The sequence below is a fragment of the Arachis hypogaea genome, chromosome 4 (genome assembly GCF_003086295.3).
Source record: "Arachis hypogaea cultivar Tifrunner chromosome 4, arahy.Tifrunner.gnm2.J5K5, whole genome shotgun sequence".
Classification (NCBI taxonomy): domain Eukaryota; kingdom Viridiplantae; phylum Streptophyta; class Magnoliopsida; order Fabales; family Fabaceae; genus Arachis; species Arachis hypogaea.
The window spans coordinates 11433647-11450245 of record NC_092039.1 but is presented as its reverse complement, the minus strand read 5'-3'; the positions used below and the strand labels follow the sequence as shown (position 1 = coordinate 11450245).

General features: G+C 27.0%; 2 protein-coding genes across 6 annotated transcripts; both read left to right on the top strand.

Annotated features, from left to right (window-relative positions):
• Positions 1–2348: 2348 nt before the first annotated feature.
• LOC112796279 (uncharacterized) lies at positions 2349–5373 on the top strand. 5 transcript variants are annotated; one of them, XR_003199071.3, is made up of 4 exons: positions 2349–2916; positions 3141–3259; positions 3336–3488; positions 5179–5373. XR_003199071.3 is itself a non-coding variant. In XM_072235067.1 (4 exons), the coding sequence occupies exons 1-4, from the start codon at positions 2840–2842 to the stop codon at positions 5179–5181; spliced, it is 264 nt and encodes an 87-aa protein (XP_072091168.1). In that variant the 5' UTR covers positions 2349–2839; the 3' UTR covers positions 5182–5373. The 5 variants fall into 5 exon arrangements, 3 of the variants coding, with proteins under 3 accessions (XP_072091168.1, XP_025694443.2, XP_025694444.1); XR_003199072.3 differs by having other exon boundaries at positions 2349–2926; positions 3163–3259; XM_072235067.1 differs by having other exon boundaries at positions 3229–3259.
• Positions 5374–11355: 5982 nt separating this feature from the next.
• Positions 11356–13294, top strand: LOC112796273 (stilbene synthase 3-like). Its single transcript, XM_025838651.2, has 2 exons — positions 11356–11616; positions 12093–13294. Exons 1-2 carry the CDS (start codon positions 11436–11438, stop codon positions 13082–13084), a joined length of 1173 nt encoding a protein of 390 aa, XP_025694436.1. The 5' UTR covers positions 11356–11435; the 3' UTR covers positions 13085–13294.
• The last annotated feature ends 3305 nt before the right edge of the window (positions 13295–16599 follow it).

The window sequence follows — 16599 nt, the reverse complement described above, 5'->3', positions numbered from 1 at the left end:
GTGATTAAACTGCTTGGAGGGCTTTCTCGGATGGTGCCTTCAACCTCAAGATGACTTATCAAATGTTGGATGAAGAGCACTATAATCAGAATAAGCTATTTTCATTTATTTGGAGATGGAGAGGCCCCGAACTTATACACATGTTTCTCTGATTGATTTCTCATGGTGCCATCCTCACTAACTTGGAAAGAACCAGACGCCATTTAACAACTACCGCAATCTACCCAAGATGTAACCATCTTGCATATTCTTCGAGATTGTCAATTTGCAAGAAGGATCTAGGTACCTCTCCTCCGAAATTCAGGATTTATGAACTTCTTCAACCATGGGCTCCATGAGTGGCTGACCCTAAACCTTACTAGATGTGATGACTGGCCTTACCTTTTTGGGGTTGCAGCCTCATCTATTTGGTACTTTTGAAATAAGTTTATCTTCGAAAATGATAATACCCCTGCCGTTGTATGTATTCAACAGGTGAAGGCTCGCTTTAATGAAATTGTTGAGGTCTGCAGGAAGTTTCCTCATTCTCATTTGAACAACCAAGGGACCAATATTCTTGTGAGGTGGTATCCTCCTCCTAAGAATCTCATTAAATTAAATATTGATGGGTCCTTCATTACTCAGACAAATAATGCCACATGTGGTGGTTTTTTTAGAAACCATCTTAGTAAATTTGTGAAAGGTTTTACCAGCAACCTTGATAGCTGCTCTATAATGCAAGCTAAGCTTTGGGACTTTGTCTGAGGGCTACAAATTACAATAGCAAATGGCATCTTGGGTTTAATTGTGGAATCGGACTCTATATCTGTCCTAAATTTTATCAAAAAAGAGTGTCAATCTTTTCATCCTTGCTCTTCTCTAGCTAGTTGACGACGTTAACATCCTTGCTAATGACATTCCTAACATACAGTGGTCCTATACCTTGCGTGAAGCAAATTTTGTGGCAGATATACAAGAAAATGGAGTATTTGTAACAAAAAATTTGCATCAAATTTAAAATTGTTACAAATTATGGTTTTTTTTCTTAACAATAATTGGTTATTGTTACAAAATAAGAATATTTTGTAACAACAAAAAAATTTGTTAAAAAATATTTCAATATTTTGTAACAACGTGATTTTTTTGTTACAAATTATGTTGGCTTTCGTATCGAATTGTTGTTTTGTTGCAATATATTACAATGTTTTGTAACAAAAGATTATCTTCTTGCAAAAATTCTAAATATTTTGTAACAAAATATCTATTTGTTTCAAAAGTTATAAATATTTTATAACAGAAAATTAATTTGTCACAAAATACACTATTTTTGTAACAAGTTATTTATTTGTCACAAAATTCAAAGATTTTTTGTAACTAATAAAAATTTTTATTTTAACATATTAAATATAAGACTTCAAATTTTTAAAAATTAACATAATGAGTTACTTATGATTTATTATACTTATTTAAGATTTTATATTAAAAATTTAATTTACCAAAAATATTGAAGTCAAATTAATGATACTTTAAATTTGAAATTATTTTAAAAATTAAATAATAAGTCATTTATAATTTATTATATTTATTCAAAACAAAATTTTTAAAAATTTGTATATTAAACGAGGTATTTTTTATTTATAATTTAAAGTTTTATTAATTAAAAAAATATAAAAATTTTATATGATTTTATTTAAATATTTTATATTTTTAAATTAAATATTTTAAGTTTTATGAATAAAAAAATTAATTTGATTATCTCTAATTTTATTTTAATTAGTATTTATTTGAAAATAATTTTTAAATTAATAATAAAATAATATTTTAAAAATAATTAATTTAATTATCTCTAATTCTTAAAATTAGAGTATTTATTTAAAAATAATTTAAGAATTTATTAAATTAAAATTAATTTTTAATTACTATATTATTCTTATTTTATAATTATTATTAAATTAAAATTAACTTTTAATTACTATATTATTCTTATTTTATTATTTTCATAAATTATTTTATTAAAAATAACTAAACCAAGTTTTGATAGTTAAATTATAAATTTTATTTAATTTTATAATTATTGAACAATTTTTTATATTTAAATTATAAATTTTAATAATTTTAAAAGAATAAAAATTTTATATGATTTAGTTTAAATAAGTAAATAACTGAGACTTTAAAATTTAATACTTTAATTTTATAAACAATAAAAATAAATTATATTATCTTTTATTTTAAATTAAAATATTTAATTAAAAATTAATTATTTAATTAATAATGAAATAATATTTTTAAAATAATTTAAAAAAATTAAATTAAATTTCAAATGAATATAATATATCCTAATTTTATTTAACCTAACCTTAACTCCTCTAACATAACACTAACAGCAGCCATCATCCCTTTCCGAACTCTAGCTTCAACACAAACGCACACACCGTGAATACTGAAATTAGAGAAGAGAAGGAGAGCTGTAATCGAAAGAGAGGAAAAGCCACGCTGCTGCCACTGTCCAGCCGCCTCGCCACTACCGTCGCATCACCGCCAAGCCATCGCAGGAGAGAGAGATATAGAGAGAGAGAGAGAGAGAGAGAGAGAGAGAGAGAGAGCTGATGCGAACTCGCTAACAGGGGAGCCCGCGTCGCCGTCGCCTCGACTGCTCCCACCGCCGTTGTACCCGTCGCGCGCGTCGTCGACCAAGGAGCGCCTCTGACCCGTCACTGCTGCCACTAGGGTTTACCACCGGCGCAGTGCCTTGTCATCGCCATCAGAGTCGCCGCGAATAAGAGAAGGAAGGGGCGCTGCTTCACGCCGTCACCGTGGGTGGAGCCGCCGTCGCCAAGGTCCGCCGTGAAGAGGAACATGAATGGAAAAGAAAACAGGAAAGCTGCTATTGGAGATTTGGGGAAAATGTCTCCGTCGTCTTCCTGCTATCAGTGGAAGGTTAGTGAAGGTGTGATTTACTGATTTCTGTTGATTTACTGGTTTGCGGTTGAATTTTTTATTTGTGATTTTCGTTTTCTTTTGTAATGCTGTTATTGTTGTTACTTGTTATGCTGCTCAGTGTTTTGAATTCGAAATTTGTTATGTTGCTGTTGTTGTTACTTGTTATGCTGCTCAGTGTTAATTGTTATGCCGTCTCTGTTACTGATCAGTGTTTTGATCAGTGTTACTTGTTATGCTACTTAGTGGAATTTGTTTTGTGTGGCCTTCTGTAATCTCCACTGGTCCTGGTAATTATCCTTTGAATGAAAGTTATAAAGCGGCAGATGGATATGCCTTTCAGGTATGCTTAATATTTTCACTATTTGTAATTTTCTTCCTTCTCTAGTTACACCTTTTGACTGTAAATAATGGTGTAGGATGCAGTTGGAAGATCTTTAGAAGAAATCTTCAACATTGTTCTAGGTGGATGTCTTGTGTTCTTCCTAAGTTATAAATTGATGGAGAAATTATGCAACCGTTGGTCTAAAATAGGTCAATGGTCTCGACTAAATGCAAAAATGCCCCTTTATGTTAGTGAGCTATCTATCTTCTTCTGGGTGCTTTCAGAATATGTTTTAGATCTATTAGTTTTTGGGGTAAATAATTTGATTATGGTGTTAAGATCTAAACTTATGATTCTAAAGTTAATTGTTTATGGTTTCAGTCCTTGAATTCATTTAATGTTATCATAGTTTCAATTGGTGTAATATGTTGTTGGAAATGACATAAATATCTTTCGAATAGTTACTTGTGTTTATAGTGATTGCATTGTGTGTGTATTTGTTGTTGAATAATTTCTCACATTAAATTGTTATTGTGCTCTATACTTACTGTTGGTTGCTGCTGATTTTTCTCCTCATTGCTTGCTTTTTGAATGATTGTTAAATTCAATGAGAAAGGAAATGCTGCTGAGTTATTGTTGTTTGTGTTGGAATAGATGATGGTTGCTAAACTGAGATTGGTTTTATTGATAAATATGTTGCTGAAATCGTTTAGTTTGGCTTGATTGATTTTCTATTGAATTAATGGATAAACTGCTGTGCTCCTGCTGCTTGCAAGTGTAATGGTTATTGACTTCAATGAATAGAATGCTGCCTGAATCCATTACCTTTGTTCATTTTACTGTTTTGGGTGCTGTATGATGGGCCATTAATTGCTGTTCTACTGAGTGCTGCTTTGCTTCTTGCTGGTTGGATTGGTTTCAATTGTTTCCTCGTACTTTTTTTTGCTGGAATTGGCTTATTTACTTGCTTCCTATGAATTCATTATGATTTTTTGTATTTTTAACTGTCAAAAAATTCATATGGAATTTGAATTGATTGATTGAAATTGTGAAATAGGCAAATTTATTGCTGAAATGCTGCCGAAATTTATCTTAATCTGTTTTCAATATTCATCTTTGATTCAATTAATTGATTGAGTTGGTATTTAATTGCTTTTGGTTTTCAACTGTTGCTAAGCTCAATTGATTGATTATCCGGCGAAGTGCTTCACTGTTTTGGTTGTTGGAAGCTGGAAGCTTCGAATTTTGTTATTCACTATTTTGTTGTTGTTCTATTTGGTTGCTAAATTAAACTGGATTGTGTTGTTTGAGCAAACAAGTTTTATTTGACAAATTTCTGTGTCAAAATAGACCCTTGTTTGCTACATGATTTCTGATTGCCTCAAGATATTTCTTTGCAAGTTGTGGTCATGCCTTTAACATTCTTTGCCATTTTTTTCATACTAAATTACTCCTATGTATTGAATAGTTCAAGTGAATTTTCAAATTGACCACGAACTTTCTTTTAAAAGAAGAGCCTCTTTTGCATGCTCTCACAAGGTTGAAGATTTCTTTTTACGTATATGGCTAATTTGATTTATTTTATTTATGCCTAACTTACCTTAAGTTACACAGGGCATGAAATTTTCAAGTCTTGTCTCAACCTTGTGACTTTTATGCTTCATTGGAATTTGGTGTTTGAATGTTCTTTGGCTTACATGTTTCTTTATGTTTCTAACTTAGTCAATGCCAAATTGTTTTAATTTATGCCACTTACTTGTGATTGATATTTACTTGATTATGTGCTCTACACATACATGTGTATCACTTGTTTTGGCATTTTGAATTGTTGAGAAGTGAATACAAACTTGCTTGTTTTGAAAATTTAGAAACTTTTTGAACTTAAGGAACTTTTGACTACGTACATAACTTTTTGTTTCGGTTTTTCTTATTTACAGTAATGCTGAAATGGTGACCACATGCTACCTTGAGGGCTAAAGAATATTTTGATTCATAGAGACACTAATCTATGTTAGAACTTTTAACTTTTGGTTGAACTTGTGCAAGACATATAACTTGTAGAACTAATCAATGTACTCACTAATGTTCTTTTGTTTTAAAACAATTTAGCTAAATGAGGCATGTTTGAATTATGTATGTTTTTACATATTATATAAATGTAAATTTACTTAGTAAAATAGTTGATATATTAGTTAATTAAAAAAATAATTTAGTAAATTATGCATGCAATTTGTATTTAAAAAAATTGTTACAAAATAATTATTTTACTTTTGTAACTAAAGAAAAAAATATTACAAAATCAAGTTATATTTTGTAACAAAATTTTATGATAGGAAAAAATATATTGTTACAAAAAAATACCTTGAAGATTAAAATTTGTTACCATTTTTGTAACGATTTTTGATTTTTTGTATCAGAAAAATTTATTACAAAATATCACTTTAAATTGTAACAGTTTTGTTTTTGTTACAAAAACTTTTTGTAACAGAATATAGTGTAACGGCCCCTTATTATTGTTACAAAATTCTTTTGTTTCAAAATTTCGACTTTTTGTAACAATTTTTTTTATTACGAATATAACTTCTTTTTGTAGTAGACAAGTTAGCAAAGAAGGGTCATGCTCTCCCTTTTAAAACTCACGTATATAATGTAGCTCCTCCTGACATCTTGTTCATAATATTTTTGGTTTATCCTTTGTTAAGGGCTTTAGCTAATTCTTTTTTTTTTCTTGTTAGGGTCTTTAACCCTCCTTGCCCATAAAACAAAAAGCTAGTACAATTAAACAACTTTAATTCTAAAAGAAAATTTTCATCTTTTCAAAAATTAACTTACATGGTATATGTTAGTCTTTTTAGTTTTTAATACTAAATTTAGATTTCTATTTTATAATACAAATTAATCAATTTTAATTCTAAAAGAATATTTTATTCTTTATATAATTAATTTTAAAAATATATTTTCTCCTTTTATAATCAACATAAAAATAATATTTTAATTTTTTACATTAAACTTTTATTTTTAAATACAGAACTTCAATCCTAAAAATAGTATTTTAGGCCTTTTAAACTTAATAAAAAGGATATATTAGTTTTTTTTATTCAATTATATTTTTTTTTGAGGAAAAAAATATAAATAAACTAAATAAAGATTAAATTGATGTAGATCCTCCAAATTTAAAAACGTTACGCGTGCAGCATGTCCCAATTTATATAACTATATAAATCGACACAGCTACCTTCAATTTAGTATTTTAACTAGTAAATCAAATTAGTGTTAGTCGAATTAGTAAGATTACATACAAATCGAATAGAACTAATTCGATTTATACCTGCATGGTGACTTCCATAATAAATCGAATGAGATTAGTTCGATTTACATGCACGTGAATAAATAATAAATCAAAGAAGGGTTGTTTCGATTTACCCCCTATTTTTCTCCCTTAGTAAAAAAAACATAAATTTTATCCAATAGATTCGATATATCATGTATTTACCTAAGTCATTGGAACATTGCAAATTTTTATAATGCTCCTAATATCTTTTAAGTCATTTTCTTAAATTGTTTTGCATGAAATAAAATATTTTCTTGTAGTATAATTTAAATAAATTTATTTAAAAATATATTTACTCAAATTTTAAATACAATACTTTTCTACGTAATTAATAATTTAAAAATTTAAAAATTATTTTATTTAATGCAAAGTAATTAAAAAAATTAAATTTAAATGCAATATTCATATATATACTCAAATTTTAAATAAAATATTTTATATAATCAATAATAATTTAAAAATTAAAAAATATTTTATTCCACATATTAAAAAAATAAACTAACAAAATATTTAATTAGGAGACTTTTTTTAAATTAATATTTATTTATTAAATTAAAAAAATATATTTTAATACTTTTTAAGTACTCTCAATAATTTTATTTTTATTATTATTATTATGTATGATCAATTTTTTATTTATTTTGTCCCAAAAAATTAACACAATTTATATTATAATTTTTTATTATAATTTTGTTATAATATGAATTATTTTGGACAAAGTAAATAAACAATTGAAAATAATAATAATAATAATAATAATAATAATAATAATAATAATAATAATAATAATAATAATAATAATAATAAGATTATTGAGAGTGCTTAAAAAGAATCCTAAAATATATTATTTTATATGTTATTTTTAGTTTAATAAATAAATATTAATTTTAAAGAAGTCTCATAATTAAATACTTTGTTAGCTTATTTTTTCTTTTTAATGCATGGAATAAAATAATTTTTTTTAATTTTTAAATTATTATTGATTATGTAGAGTATTTTATTTAAAATTTGAGTACATGTATGAATATTTACATTTAAATTTAATCTTTTTTAATTATTTCGCATGAAATAAAATAATTTTTTAATTCTTAAATTATTAATTATATAGAAAAGTATTGCATTTAAAATTTGAGTAAATATATTTTTAATAAAATTTTTTAATAAATTTATTTAAATTATATCACAGAAAAATATTTCATTCCATGTAAACCAATTTAGAAAAATGACTTAAAAAAATGTTAGGAGTACTAAAAAATTTGTAATGTCCCGATGAATTCGATTTATGATTTTATGTCCTTTACCTTAGTTGTTTATAATTCTAATTTAACCAATTCGATTTACCAAGAGAACAAAATATGAAATAAATAAAAACAACCTTTTTCAATTTATTATTTATTCACATGCATGTAAATCGAATTAATCTCATTCGATTTACCATAAAAGTCATCATGCATGGATTAATCTGAATCAATTCTATTGGATTTGCATATAATTTTAGTAATTCTTAACAAGAAAGTAACTATGTCAATTTATATAAATATATAAATTGAAACATGTACCTAATATTTTTTAACTTAAGAAATCTACATAAATTTGATCTCACTTGGTTTATTTATATTTTTTTGTCCTTTTTCTCGTTTACCTGTAATTCTTAACAAGAAAGTATATTATATATATAATTATATATTAAGAAAAAACCGACATAAATATTTATATAGTTGCCAACGAAAAATATGATATGGACATATGCCTCTTACTATACATACACAGGTACACTAGACTACTAGAGGGGATGTATTATTGCATGTTGATGTGGACATAAAATAGTGGAATATCTTAATCAAATATGTTTTAACTAACATGTTATATATCTTAATCCAATCAAATATGGTTGCCGCCATCATAGTACATTCATCTACTAAACTCGTCTAATATGTCAATTAATTAAGACCAGCAGACTCATATATGGTGGTAGACTCCATTGTCATCCAACAAACAACTCACACACCCAGTCAAACTACTTCATGTTTAATTTTAATAATGAAATTTATATAAAAATTATAAGATCACTTATAAATATACAATAAGTATCATTAATTATAATAACACACTAACATTTTGGTTCGAAGATATGATGATACTAGCGAGATCATCACGTAGTATCCAACTACCTTTTTTTGAATTGAAATAGCTATATAATTGTTGGGAAAAACTAATATTTAGATAAGAATTTTTTTATTGACGGAAAAATTAAAATATTTTTTTATAATTTGTGCAATTAAATAAATAACACCAAAAATATTTTAAACGATAAATATAATGACAAAAATTAAAATATTAAAGACTTGAATTGTCCTGAAAAAAATTCTGAAAGGGATATAAAATTTATAGGACTTAGTAAAATTTTTTACTATCAAAATAATAGATATATAATCATTGTTTTTAGTAATATTATAGAATCTCAACAATTAATATAATACATCATCAAAACTGATAGAATTAATATAAATCATTTATAAAATAGGTATATCAATTCAGACAAAAAAAATACAAATAATAAATTATATTCTAATATTTATCTCTATAGTAAAAACAACATATTAAAATTTTATAAAAATTAAAATAAATTTACTGATTCAATAATATTACTCTTTTTTCCTTTTTCTTCTCCTCTTCGATGTTGTTCTCTCCTCTCTCACTCTAGCTCTTTCTTTCTTTTATTTTGAATGTGTTAATATACTTTTTTTTCTTTTTAATGTGGCTAAAGTCACTTCTTTTTTTTTTTTTGTTTAGTTTGTGTATGCTCCACTTGAGTTGATGAAGATCCACCAACAATAATTAATTAAAAAATTCAAAATATTAAAAATGGTTAAATTAGTAGATTTTTGTTGGTATTTTTTCTATCCATACTATACCTGATATAGTAAGGACAAATTTTATAGAGAGTATACACTGAATTTTTGTTCCGTTTCAAATGTGACATTTGTCAAATTTTAAATGTGTGCAAAAGGACTTTAATTTACGAGAAAGTATAGGGAGCCAATGACCTAAGCGTATAATGTGTACAATGAAGGTTTAAAAAATATTAGAGATATGATTATTAGTGTTACATTGTCCTATCAGGTTACGCTTTTGGGATGAATGGTTTCAAGACATAGTATTAGAGTTTCAGATCCGAAAGGTCAAAAGTTCAAAATACAATCTATTATTCACGTTGTTTGTATCTTTCATTGTTCATCTAAAAAGATTGTTAATTTGTTTTTCCAGGACCTTTTGGACTTCAGTGTTGTGTCGGCCTCCACGTACAAGTCAATGTTAGGCTACTCGCCAACATGATGGACTACTGCACTTATTCACATATGAAAATCTTATCTTCCCCATCAATTAGAGCAGTCAAAACTACCTGCAACTCGTCGCGAGACTTGATCGCTCGTGAAAATGAACAAATGAATCGAGTCAGTAAAATCACGAACCGTTTAAAAACAGGTTAATATAGTTGAACTCGTAGAACTCTCTAGTCATAAGTTAAACGGATTTGAGTCGAGCAAGATTAGATTGGCTCGTCTGATTTTTTTTCTTTTAATTTGTGAGTATGTAAACTCTCTTTTTATTAATTAGTTTCTTTAAATTTAGATATATAATTTATTATGAAAATATATAAATGTATATATAATATATTTTTATTTGTATAGACATCAAGTAAAAGAATGTTTAAAAGATGTAGTAATATTTAAAAAAAAAAGAGTCAAACGGGTCAATTTAGTTAATTCATTAGTCCGAAAAAGTCGAATTAAATTGATATTTTCTTGATTTGTTTAAAATTTGATTTATCTATTCTGTTTTCATTTTATTTTAACTCAATCCTTGTGACAAACTCGACTTACCTACTTATATGATAGCCCTACTAATAATTCTGGAGGATATCCTCTAACTTGGATATTTACTATAAATAAATAATCACTACATCACATTCGACAATTAGTGGCGATTATGGAGACGGATATAGAAACGGATAGCAGTGGTTGTCAACCTACTAAAAGATAGCGTGTGATTAAACTTTTAGCAGCGATTAAATGTAACTACTAAAATAACTGTTGTTAAATGGTATTTTGCCGCAATATATTTTTGCGGCAGTTCTAATCACTACTAAATCGTAAGCAAGCCTATTTATAGATGACAACAGTTGTTAAATAGGTACTATAAATAAATAAATAAATCCGTATAAGTATTGACATTGTAAATATGGGGAAAAAATGTGTTTATGTATAGGTATATTTTCGTTTGGCTAAATTTATATACTAAAAGATATTTTAAGAATAAAAGATTACACGCTAAATCTGTATACATTTATATTATATGTAATAAAAAATAAAAAATAATAAATAATAGATAATTGAAAGCATAAATAATGTATAATAAAATTGAAAAATGAAAAATAGAAGGCAACAAAAAAAATCTCCAATAAATCACTGAATAAGAGAGTGATGTCCCCTGATAGAAATTTCCTCCCCCGAGCCTCCAAATTATTGGTCCAGAATTGCAGCGGGGTGGTTTATCCTTTCAAAGTCAGAGAACATCATTTTCGAATACTGCTGACCTGGGACATTATCACGAGTTTACTATTCTGTCTTTGAGAACATCATTTTTGAAGTTAACTAACTAAATAAATAATAATCGTTGTCACTATCACGACACTTTTGAGTTGAGCACGTTTTCTATGTCCATTAAATTCCACATATGCCCCTACTCTCAAGCATATAAATATCCCCCCACCCCTGCCTAAGTCCATCAAATCAAAATACATTTGTTATTTCGAAGAACATATCTGAGCTTTGCTATCTCAAAGAACTTAGCTAAGAAAACATGGTGGCTGTGAATGACATCCGCAAGGTTCAACAAAGGGCAGAAGGTCCAGCAACTGTGTTGGCGATTGGCACAGCAAATCCACCAAATTGTGTTGATCAGAATACATATGCAGATTATTATTTTAGAGTAACCAATAGCGAACACATGATCGACCTAAAGAAAAAGTTCCAACGTATTTGTAAGTATTGTTATCAAATATTTTAATGTTGTTCAATTTAATATTTATCAACCTAAATTCATCATTTTACTTTGATATTAATTATTGATGCACAACAATTAACATATTATACCGTGTACCATAATATGATATATATCCAACGCAGTAATAACAATAACTACTTAACAAATTACTATTTCCCTATGTTCTTAAACATACACAAATTTATTTTGGTCATATATACCTTCTTGATCTTTCACATACTCATTTATTTACTCATATAATTAGATTTAATACATATCTATAAATAAATTTGGATTAACTATTAAAATCATACCTAAAAGTTCAAATTAAATTACTACATGAATAACTTGAAAGGTTTGATATGCGAACTGATCAGAATTTAAAATGTCAAAACCCAATTTTTTTTATATAAGTGGATGATGTTTTAAACTTAAAAAAGAGTATTGATAGATGTGAATTATATACCATTTTAGGTAAAAGGACAATGATCAAGAACAGATATATGTACTTAACAGAAGAGATATTAAAAGAGAACCCCAACATGTGTGCATATAAGGCACCGTCGTTAGATGCAAGGGAAGATATGATGATCAGGGAGGTACCAAAGGTTGGAAAAGAGGCTGCAACCAAAGCCATCAAAGAATGGGGCCAGCCAATGTCTAAGATCACGCATTTGATCTTCTGTACCACCAGTGGCGTTGCGTTGCCTGGCGTTGATTACGAACTCATCGTACTCTTAGGGCTCGACCCATGCGTCAAGAGGTACATGATGTACCACCAAGGTTGCTTCGCTGGCGGCACTGTCCTTCGCTTGGCTAAGGACTTGGCTGAAAACAACAAGGATGCTCGTGTACTTATCGTTTGTTCTGAGAATACTGCAGTCACTTTCCGTGGTCCTAGTGAGACAGACATGGATAGTCTTGTAGGGCAAGCATTATTTGCAGATGGAGCTGCTGCGATTATCATTGGTTCTGATCCTGTGCCAGAGGTTGAGAAGCCCATCTTTGAGCTTGTTTCGACCGATCAAAAACTTGTCCCTGGCAGCCATGGAGCCATCGGCGGTCTCCTTCGTGAAGTTGGGCTTACATTCTATCTTAACAAAAGTGTTCCTGATATTATTTCACAGAACATCAACGAAGCACTCAATAAAGCTTTTGATCCATTGGGTATATCTGATTATAACTCAATATTTTGGATTGCACATCCTGGTGGACGTGCAATTCTGGACCAGGTTGAACAGAAGGTGAATTTGAAGCCAGAAAAGATGAAAGCCACTAGAGATGTGCTTAGCAATTACGGTAACATGTCAAGTGCATGTGTGTTCTTCATTATGGATTTGATGAGGAAGAATTCCCTTGAAAGAGGACTTAAAACCACCGGAGAAGGACTTGATTGGGGTGTGCTTTTTGGTTTTGGTCCTGGTCTTACTATTGAAACCGTTGTTCTTCGCAGCGTGGCCATATGATACGCGTAGTTATATGTCTTTGCATGTATACGACTAAGTTATTTTTTAATATTTTTCTTTTACTGCAAAATATGGTCCTGATTGGCCCATATAGAATATTAGATGAGTGAAAACTTAGGCAAAAATGTCAAAAGTTACTTCTTTATACGAAGATTCAATATCAAAATTTGTAACTGTTGGTAAAAAATATATCATATTCTTTTCAACTGAGGAACATGACACATATGAATATTTCGGTTGCATTTTCATCTAAATACAGCTCTAAGCACCTTCACGAGGTTCCATTTAAGAAAAAGTAAAAAAGTATATATTAGGTACGTTAGTGCAAGGCTTGGGAGTGTTATGTTTGTAGTATTGTATATTATCGTGTGTTTGAAGTTTCTCATGTAATGATATAATAGTATAATGTTACTTTCTTGTATAATTCTTAATATGTCATTATACAAGCTTAATATAATAATGGAAAAGTTTAGAGGCAATAATTTTATTAAATTTTGGCCAGCATATAATCAACAAAAGAAAAGTGAGTAATTTTACACTATTAAAAATATCATTGATGGCTACTTGATGGTTACAAATCACAAAAATTGTTGATCCCTAACACTAAATTAACCTTATAGAAAATTCTATCATCTTGTGTTCATTACAATAAATTTAGACCGAGGTAATTCTTTAAAAACATTGTCTACGATTAAAAAAAAAATGATGCCTTTGATTAAAGGTAATATTTTTCGACAAAACACTATTTTTTGGATTGACTATATAATCGTTACTTTTGGTTTAAGACAACTTTTTTTACATCAAAGGGAACTCTTTTCATAGTAATTTTTAAAAATAGTTGCATTTTCTACTAAAAAAAGCAACTTCATGTAAGAGTTGCCTTAGAGGACCCAAACACAACGCATTAATAATGACTTTATTGTAACACTTTTACGGATTGTATTTTCTAATACATAAAACAACATCACTTGTCTAAGTTTTTCTAAGTTGCCTTTTCATATACCTAAAGCAACACTTGTATAATAAATTTTTCAGGTTATTTTTTCATGTACCTAAAACAACACTAGTCTAAGTTTATTTGGAGTTATCTTTTTCTAATATCTAAAACAACACCTTATTGAATTTTTCTTAGGTTGTCTTTCTTTATATCTAAATCAAAATTTTTTTTGTTTTTCTTAATTTATATGACATTTGAAGAATATATAACACACACTAACAATATTTAAATATTTAAACTCAATTTAATCGATATACAGGAAGAATAAGCTAATATATTGCATATATATAAAAAGGTGTTTCAAATGCCAACTAAATAACTTTAAGATGCACATACTTGCTAAGTTATCAAGTCAAGTAAATAATAAACATAAGTAAACAAAATACATATTTTTCTCGTGGACTTTAACAAAAAAAAAGTATATATATATATATATATATATATATATATATATATATATATATATATATATATATATATATTCATTTGAAATCAAGAATTTTGTATTTTATCATTGTGCCAAAAATTACCTTTATCTCGTTAAACTTCATCCAACCATAAACAAGTTGCAGTCAAATCTAAATAGATAAAAAAAATATTATCAAAAAGATTCTTAACAATAACATGTCTACATAAACATATTCAAGTGTTATAATAATTTAACACACACATATATATAGCTAATCATCATTTGGAGGATGAGTCGATGGAGAAGAATGTCGACAATTTAAATTTGGATATTGTGCACTATTTGCAGACAATTGTTCAGATATCACAACTAGAGAAAGTATTTTATCAATATTCATACTAGGAGAAATTTGTTCCAACATAAGTTTCACAATATCTTCTATGGAATTCTCTCTACTTTGTCCACAAGTGTCTTATTTCTTCCTTCCATGGAATTCTCTCTACTTTATTTGTCTCTAATTTTTGAAATTTTTTTCTTAGAATCAGTGACAGATCTAAAAAATTTTGATAATGGAGACAAAATATATATAACATAATAATAATTTAGGTTTAGCTAATATGTGTTTTAAAAATACGTGATAAGCTTAGTATTACTAGAAGGTTTTGAATTTTTTCATTTAATAACTGTAAAATAAAAATACATTAAAAACTTAAGTTTTTTGTATTTTCAATAAAAATATTCTCAATTTGTAATCTTAATATGTACCTTTAGGACACAAAATAAATAAATTCTGATAATTTTTATAATAAAAATATTATATTGCATAAAAATTAGCTATAAAATTGTTGAATAACCATTATGTATTTGTGCATAAATATATTTATTGTTTAATTCATTTTCAATATATATTTTATATTTTAATATGTATTTTATATAGGCAGTTATTTTTTATGTACATATAGCATATAATTATTGTTATAATTATATTTTATTATTGTAAACATGATTAGTCTTCAAAATATATAATTTATAAATTAAAATATTAAAATAATAATTTAAATAATAATATATAAATTATAATTCCATTTTTTAGGTTTTATATCACTAAATAATTATGTAAAAATTCACTTCTCATACAATTAAAAGTCAACTCTCAGTAATATTCATAATTAAAATTTTTTTTTCAATTAATATAGTTACTACAGAAAAAACTAAAACTAATTTTAAAAAAAGATAAATAATATCTTTTGAGTTTATTTTTAAAAAAGAACACTAATTTATATATATATATATATATATATATATATATATATATATATATATATATATATATCACTAAATAATTATGTAGAAATAAAAAGTCAACTCTTAGTAATATTCATAATTGAAATTTTTTTTTCAATTAATATAGTTACTACAGGAAACACTAAAACTAATTTTAAAAAAAGATAAATAATATTTTTTGACTTCATTTTTAAAAAAGAACACTAATTTTATTTAAATTAAGAATTGATCATTCTAATAAATATATAATATAAAATTCTTAAACTGACTATAAAGTATTAAAAGTTGAGTAAAAAATTATTGTGGGATCAAATTCAATAATTTAATGAGGACAAATAAATATTATTATCATATACTACTAAAAAAAATTTCAAATTATAGTGGGAGCACTTGCCCCCAATACAATATATATAAATCCGTCCCTCTTACGATGTTGTGCTATTTGGCTTGATTACTTCCTTTATCACCTTTGGATATAAAATTTCAAACTAGTTTTGCAGTAAAAGATACTTCCTTCATTTCAATTTCTTTAAATTTTGCATAAATTTGATACTTCTTTAATTTATTAGCCTTTTTTTCTTTGAAGTTCCTCCATTTTTTATTAAGTTGCTGTATAAAAATATTAAATACCATCAGACATAATTGCATACACATTTAATAAGAGGAAAAGGTTACAAAAGAGTAGTGAACAATAACAAACAATAACCCCTTGCAATCGAGATATAGTTTTTTGCTAGCCTCTTCAACCAAGTTATAGAACTTCTTTGCATCTTCATTCATACCTTCTTTTATTCCTTCTGCTTGTGCCACATCCGTAAATCTATC